Source organism: Wasmannia auropunctata, unplaced genomic scaffold (assembly GCF_000956235.1).
Source record: "Wasmannia auropunctata unplaced genomic scaffold, wasmannia.A_1.0 LD336000.1, whole genome shotgun sequence".
Classification (NCBI taxonomy): Eukaryota; Metazoa; Arthropoda; class Insecta; order Hymenoptera; family Formicidae; genus Wasmannia; species Wasmannia auropunctata.
This window is the reverse complement of record NW_012026890.1, coordinates 2,861,806-2,870,600: the sequence shown is the minus strand read 5'-3', so window position 1 is coordinate 2,870,600 and position 8,795 is coordinate 2,861,806. Positions and strand designations below refer to the sequence as shown.

Genomic DNA, 8,795 nt, shown 5'->3' with positions numbered 1-8,795 from the left:
GGGGGGGGAGGGGGAATTGAGATATTTTCGTCCGAAATTCGCCAACTTTACAAGTTGAATTCAATTATTCGTTCTCCCAATTATTTTCTTCCGGTGAAACGATTCCGGCCATCTACTACAACGTAGAAGCACGTTCGTTTCGTGAATACGTTCACTTCAGCGAGCAATTTTTAATGATCCGCTTGTAATTAAGAAAATCGCTCTCTCTGAATGTCATCCGAGTCTGCATTCGGGCGTTTAGTCCCCTTGTCTTACGCATGAGAAGTTTTGCAAAAGGTGGCAAAGGACCGCACGTAGTCCCGTATTAATGACGTGCCTGCAATTTATTTCTGACTACAAGGAACGCGAGGACAAGTTGAACGACTAAAATTTTCCTTCAAATGTAGAAGTTTGATCATTACGTGAAGAGTTCGAAATATAAAATGCGCGAGCAAATGTTCGGCGCACAGTCACTGCAATTTTAATAACACGTTTATATTAAAAGTTTTTTGAAGTATATCTGAAGCTGCGGAAAGACGAAAAAACGTGGTGGAGAACTGCCGTAAAATGTTTGCCTCACATACTTGCGAAGATGCAGCCTTCGAGAAGAATACTAAAATATGAAATTAAAAAATGGGACACTCTCGTCTCTGCAATCTCGCAATTTTAATAACTTCTGCTTCTCCGAGAACGAAAAGCGCGGAAAGATGTCATTAGAAAATTTTGATCCTATATATGTATACATGTATATTTTTTATCCTATGTATATTTTTATTGTAGAGTATACATATATGAAAAGTAATGCTCGCGAGCATCGCGCCGAGCGTTTAACGTAACAATTTTAATGACACATCTTTTCCATCTCTGAGCACTCTCTACGGCACGTATTTTTTCATCGTGATAATACTCGCGATGCTCTCGTGCTGTTGTTAAAAAAAAAGTCTTTTGCCTGAGAGTGCATTGCGAATAAGATCCTTCGTGATCCAAAACGAATAGGGAAAGGAAATCCGCGTTGAGAGTATTATCTTGTTAGGTGCACAGTATCCTTTTATTCTGTAACAAGCGCTATTTTTAACAAATCTCGCTGGACACTATTCATGTAATTCAAAATCGCATGTATTATATAATACATACGACAAAGCTTGAAACGTCATTTTTAGTTTTTGAAGTATGATTGACGGGATTTTACAGTATTAATTTAAATTGCCTAGTTGATGAAAAGATAAACTCTATTATACGTTGTATCTTTAACATACAAAATGTCTTTACTACATACGTGAATTTTTACAATAAAAAACACGTAGTGTACGTTCTAGTGTATTTTAATTATTAACCGTTATATACTTAGTATTACGAAACTAACATATTAGACTGCCATATTATGTGTTACGTGTAATATCATGACGCAAATGTATAGCATCTAATTAGTAAATATATGACCGTAGGACATGGACATGCTGCAGCTGTTTGCATCCCCGGCAGGTCGGGCGTTACTCACGAGCGACAATCGGCCGAGGGGATCAACGTCGACTTCCTCCTTGTCTCGAGAGTCCTCGTCGAGGTTGAAGAGTAGCAGGAGACCATCCGGTACCGGCACCGTCAGCGCACCTACGTCGCCGCCAAGACGGCGGAAGTCGAGCGCCGAGCTTTACAAGGAAGCTGTCGAGATTCTCGGCCTTACTTGCTCACTGACTGATAGCTGCCGGTGCATCGATTGCCAGGTAATCATTTTTACGATTTATGCTCGACACGACGACATATATCATGCTATAACGCTTCGTATAGTCTTTCTTAGATATGACCGCATAATATATGATGCATCAAATTTGATGTAGGTATTGATTATTCTAAAAATCACTAAACTTTGAATATATGTTAATGAATTTATAATATTAAAAACTGGAGCTTTGCTTGAACTAGAGATTATTAGAATAAAGATACGAAAATTTATCATCAATTTCAAATTACTAACTCTCAAGTTTAAAATTGCAGAATTTGATGAGATACATATTTTAGTAATATAGTTATTTCACTTTTAAAGGATTTTTTATTTTAATAATATTTAATAATATTTTAGTAATATAGTTATTTCACTTTTAAAAGATTTTTTACACATTGTATAGTTCGTCGCAGTTGCTTGTCAGTATTACATGTCATTTGCAAATTGATAATTTAGAATTTTATTGCAAGTATTAATCAAGAAAAATTAGATTTAATTAATATTCACAGTCCATTGTTTCTTCTTGTAAGCCAATTACATCTCGCATGTGTATTGCCGCAGAGAAATGACGTCAACAATTGTATTCACGCAAATGAAGTTGATATTGACTAGTTTGTGTACTAATTGGACAATTCTGTTATGGATTATTCGTCGCGGAAACGAACTTTTTTTACTGCTCCATTTTGGCTTGCACTTCTAGGTTCGTTAGCTACGATCGGAAAATTCTGATTCGATTCCATCCAGTTACAAGACTATTGCAAGACTATTAATGTAAAAATCTATAAATTTCAGTTGTCAGTTATAAAATTTTCAACGTCACGTAAAGAAATCTCTACTGTAAAATTTAAAAATTATTAATTAATTTTTCATGCTAATACGTATAAACTAAGATATTAATAATACATATATATATTGTGTGCAATATATTTTATTATCGTATATCTATATCATACAAAGAAAATATATTATTTTATAAAAGGAAATATATTAGAGTAATTCCGGTATATACGCCGCACCTATTAAAAACTTAATTTATCAGGTATTATTAATTATGGTTAAGGTAAATGAACTATACCAGTAAAAACTTTAGACTGTCTACTACTATGACAAAAATTATTAAGAATCCAAAATATTTATTTTTTATATTAAAAAAAAATTCTTTAAACCCTTGCATTTTTGTCGTATAAAAATATGGATAGGTTATATGACTACTCACGGGTGAAATAAATGACTCCAAAAATATACAAATAATCTAAAAAGTTAAGCATTTATATTTTGCTATACTATATATATTCTTTACAATTCCTCTACACTTATGTACCACGAATTAACCACGAAACCTTTTATATTTCCTACAATAATCATTTTATGTAGATTATAACTTATGGTTGCGCTACTTATTACAGTTATAAATCGATTTAACTTGCAATTATTTTATAAATATTAACAGTAAAAAACTGAAATCATAACACAACACTAATACAACATACAGGTATATAACCTTTAGAGTGATTGCGAGAAAATTACTTTTACTTCTTCTATTTTTTCTGACTTCTGCGGCATAAATCCTCGCGCGACGTATATATATACCGGAATTACCCTAAAACTATAATTAATAACAAATACATTACTACTAATACTGATTTTCTTAGTCTTCTTTATTAATTGATTTGTATTGAATTCGAATACTTCACTGCACTATTGCAATTCAATAATCTCGCCGTTTCTTTTTTTGCAGAGCAACTATTTCGATTGCGACGACGATTGCGCCGACGCCGGTACAGAATTGGCTGCAGGCACTCCTATTCTATTGGACCACGCTTTATCGCATCATCTGACTGTGTGTTCCATACAGTAGCAAACGACCGGTAGACGAAGATTCCGAAAAAATCGGCCCCTTGTTAGCCCGCTCTGCCATACGTTCCAGGAGAAGATGATGACGTCGCCGGCACGTCAATATCTTCCGATAATTGCACAACATTCGCGTTAAAAGCAGGAATTAGCGAGACTGAATAAAGCAACCAGCGCGGAAACGATACCACATGTAGAGAGATCGAATACGGGACTGGATAACGGGAAAATTGAGTCGTTCGTTTTGCACTCCGCGAGTCTCCACAGAGTTCATGCAAATATATATTTTCTCTTGCCAAGTAATTTATCTGACACCTTATGCGATCGAACGATTATTTGCTCAACCGTGTTTCATCGGAATAAATGCAGCGTCAGGCTTCACATGAATTATTATCCAAACACAACCGAACACGTTTGTTTTTGTGTAATACAGTATATGAATATATCGATAAACTGCTAACGTAAGCAAAATAAGTAATTCTTGCAAATTGTTTATTCCGTATTGTAGTGATGGCGCAACGACTCGCACGTTTGTACTGTCGAAAATTGCGTTCAGAAACGATGATAAAGCACGTATTCGAAAAATCGGACGAATTTAAATCATGCCAAAAACAGCGCCAAAAAATTTATTATAGGAATATCCTAATTAATAGTTAGCCTGCGTGCGCCGCATTCGTATCCCGTTCGGTCATCCATCATCGGATAAATGTATCGGTATTGTAATCTGTAATCGGATCGCGTCGACATACGCGGTGTATGTAAAGTCTGTATACACACACATGTATGCGTGCATGTGTGTGTGTGTGTGTACAGGTGCATGCATGTTAAATTTACTACATGTTTTATTATTAATACGTACTTAAGTCTAGCGAAATGCAATTGTTGAATAGTAAGTGCGTACAGCCGAATGAATTAAGAGGTCGCTCCAGGCGGTTGGGAATAATTTCGCACGATGTTATGTATAGACTTTAAAACATATATGTCACGCAGTTGAATATGTGTACGATTAAGTTTTCTAAAATAAACCCCCCCTCCTACTGAAAACTCTACGTCGAGTTAAGGAGAGACGCGTGTAATAAATATGTGTGCGGCGAGTTGGTTTTCTCAACCTGCAGAACAACGTGCGACGGCGCAAAAATGTAAAACACTCAAAAACACTGTCCAGACGAATTTTCCATTTGTTATATAAATGAGATTTCTGTGAAAAAAAATTGATTTACAAACCAGAAAGGTTGAGAGGACTTTTCTCACGACGTGTAATTGTATAAGCGATGTAACGATAAACGAAATTAGGCCTGAATTACGTTGCGCACTTCGAGCTAAGTGACGCAGATCTAAGGTACGAACGGAAGAAAGCATCGTACTTACCGTGAAGGTATTTAAAAAAAAAAAAGCTTAGCGATATATCTAACCGGGATTTCAAAGTGGGTCAAAGTGCCAAATAATTTATTGCTAAGCTTTTGCCAGATAAATAATCGAATTGTTAAGGAAACTTTCGCGTGTATGTTAATTAAAACGTTACGTTATATATTCGGGCGCTCCGATAAAATTTTATACCGAGCTGGAACAAAATATTAATCTTTAGATTTAATCTATAGGAATCTGGTATATATATATATATTCTGCTCGCGAAATTTTTTCTCCGTGCGAATTTTCATTGTTAATTGCTTTTGTTAATTGTACATCATGTTGCGTTCTTTTTGATCTTATTTTAGAATTTAAATTAACAATGCCATATTTGAACATTCTGTAATTTTCAAAGTTATCGCGATATCAGAAGTAAATACGTAAAGTTGAATTTTAAGATGTTCATAAATAAAAGGGATATATACAGAACCTCATCAAAAATACGTTTAATAATCGAGGAAGCAATCGAGATGCACTTCTCGTAAAACTTTTATCACGATTAACTTAAAGCTGTTTAACAATTCAAATTCTACATTCGAGCGTTTTATTATTAACTACAATTGAAGCTTTAATTATTCCTTATGTAACTTCGCTTTTAGTTCAATTGAATGTTCATCTTCATTATTTAAACTTGAAAGTGATATTTTCAGAGAGACTGGTATTATAAATCCTGGACGAGGTAAATTCAGCCTTTTCTCGTCCATAGTCATGAGCATACGAATTCTCGTATTTCTCGCGTTAAAGCACGTAAAACGTACGTAGAAAATTCGATCGTCAGACGATACGGCATTTTTCATTTTCCGTACAATTTTATAATTTTGTAATTTTTCATAATTCTTAAATTGTTTACAATTTTTAAACTCTTATTGCAATATTGTTACTTTTTACAACGAGATATTTTGTCGATATTAGATATAATAGGTATCTATGACCTATAGTCACGAAATCAAGTTTCTTCTAACTTGTCGAGTGAATAGATTTGCGCTCTTCTTGTTCTAATTAAACGGTTGTCGCGCGCGATTTATCGTGAAATCGTGCAAATAGAATCTTTACATGAAACGATAATAATTTCTCTTTATGAAAAAAGTCACATCTGCGAACTGTTATCAAAAATATAAGTGTCTCTGATAATCGATCTCTAATTAATTTGAAAAATGTTTTAGATATAAATAAAAGTGACATATTTTCAAATTTTATATAAAATTAGATTGTTATACACATCAAGCAGATACGATGCGAAATATGTAAACTATTACGATTCTCATTAGCTATCAGAGAGTAAGCAGAATGTATTCCACTTTAACGTAATGAGAATGATTTCTATCACGCGGAGAAAAGTCTAAATTAAATGATGGATTATACCTGATAAGTGATGTATGCTATACTCTATTCTGAGTGTATATTCGTGAATTAATAAGTGATCGATCAATAATGACGAATCAGATGACACTTATCGATGTATCTTTTTTCACCAAGATTATTTATCTTTGTTAAGAAGACGCGCTATAGCGGAGTGTTGGTATGATTGAAATATCGATTAACGTTATTATAAGTATAGATAGAAACAAAAGAAGCGATCTTTAATTAAGTAGACGCGAAGTGGGGGAGAGCCTCGAAATTGAGTTTAGCGTTAGCGATTAATCGAAAGAAGCATTCGAAGAAATCTGAATATTTCTTCCTAATTTCACGGGCAAATATCGTGAACAAAAATTTGATTACGTTTGAGTACGTTTAGTGATATTGTAATAAAATACATTTAGTACAATTACATTTACTACAATTAAACCTTAGTATTATTAGTATAGTATTATTACTACGGTGTAGTTGAGATCCGTATAATTATTAATATTTTGTATTTCGGGCTTTCTTCCGCATACATTTGTAGCCAATCCAATTTTAGAATGCACGTAATTCGTTGCGTCGGATTGGCTTCTTCTCATCGACGAAAGTAATAACAGCGCAATTAATAATCTTTCCAGATATATTCGTGAGCCGCGGAAAATCTCGCGAGGGTATGTAATGCGAAGATCTCTGGCTTCTAACCGTTTTATAGTAACATAAATTGCGAGGGAAATTCCGAGCAGAAGATCCTCGCGAGCCGTCGTTGCGGCGTACTCTTGAGTAAGAGGCTACCATTAAAGTACGATACAATATACTTGACTCTCGTTTTAATCGCATTCACTTTTAATAGCCCCTTTCCCTCCACGTATCTTCCAGTAAAAATAGATTTATGGATCGACAAAGTAGAAAACGTGAAATCATTAAACCAAACATATCGCCTGCTTAGAATATATTATAGCATATTTAATCTTCAGTCTAACATTTTATTTTATTTTATAGAGAAACTATTATATTAATTTAAATAAATTCAAATTTAATTTTGTTAGTTGTCAGTAACAGTTTACGGTTTAAAGATATGCATGTACATATAGTATACATGCGATAATTTTGTGTTTTATCATTTAAATTAATTAAACAAACTTTTATTTTATATTTTTTAAGAAATAAATAAGTAAATTCTTAAGTTTATATTATACTTATGTAGCTAATTAAATAATTAAAATACCTGGTCTGGCAAAGGAGTGTGGATCTCGTTCAAGAGTCATTTTAAATATTCACTTTACAGTCTCTCCAATAAAGAACTTTTGATAATATAATCTTTAGGTCTGAACTGATCACTTTACGGCTTCTGACTGTAACCGTTACCCATTTTCCTCTGTTTGGCAATATTAGCTGTTTATTTTCGTATCTAATAGTGAAACTAATTTTATGAATACAATGTAAATGATTAAAGAAAATTCAATTTTTGACAAATCAAACTTGCATTCGTGATAGATTGAACATAATAACCAATGTATTTTTTTTTTACAGCACATTGAACATTTCGAACTCTCGAGCTAAATAAAGGTCGGCGCTCGACGCATGACTTGAAAGCACCACAGTGCCTTATACAGTCGAACCACGATAACTCGAATCTCAATGGATTAGAAAAATTGTTCGAAAACTTATAAAGTTTTCGATTTATCGAAATTTGAGTAAAAGAGGGTTAACATATGAAAATTTGACTTACGGAAGCTTTGTACGAGAGTTTATAATTTTCCAATTATAATAGCTTTTAGAAGAAGAAAATCAATATTTACAGTGATTTTTTATTGCATACATATGAATATAAATGTAACCATAAAACAAAATACCAGGCTATTACTTACGTGGTTATACATATAGCTACAACTTCGAATTATAGGGGTAGCGACAATGGAAGTTCGACTTATAGAGATGAACTTGTAGAGGTCTAGCTACTTGAAATTCGAGTTACAGAGGTAAAATATATATCTAAATTTCTGACAAAGAATTCGAGTTAAGATAGGTTTTATTTTGATTTATAGAAGTTTTCCGCAGCAGCGTGGAAGGGGATAAACAAAATTTTTGTTTTATAGAGGTTTGAATTATCATTCGAGGTTCGACTGTATCATTCATTCACCGACAGTCGAACACGCAGGTATAATCGAGGAGAGCTGTGTGTAACGATACACGTGTACATACATACATACGATGCGCGATCGCATATTTTATGATTGGAAATTATTAATTAGAATAATTAACTTTTGATCAATGATCTATAAGCGACGAGTATTTGTCGAAGCAATATTCCATGCTAGATATCTCTGAGTAATACTTATTACGTTAAAATGATATCCAAATTCTGATTTTATGTTTTCTAATATATAACAAATGTAAAACTTTTTGTAAATACAAAAATGATTGACACGTGTTTCTATTTTACTGTTCAATGATATTTATCACTGTTGTTTAGATGATATAGAAATCATTGTATCCA

The 8,795-nt window shown here is 33.4% G+C and overlaps 1 protein-coding gene across 2 annotated transcripts in view; it reads left to right on the top strand.

The window, feature by feature from the left end:
- The window catches only part of LOC105453358, a 58,125-nt gene extending 51,013 nt beyond the window's left edge, over positions 1–7,112 (top strand). For both annotated transcript variants that reach the window (XM_011695241.1, XM_011695240.1), the window contains 2 exons: positions 1,425–1,700; positions 3,438–7,112. In XM_011695241.1, coding sequence (XP_011693543.1) covers positions 1,425–1,700; positions 3,438–3,557 — 396 coding nt within the window. In that variant the 3' untranslated portion in view covers positions 3,558–7,112. The remainder of the gene's footprint in view (positions 1–1,424; positions 1,701–3,437) is intronic.
- Positions 7,113–8,795: the final 1,683 nt, after the last annotated feature.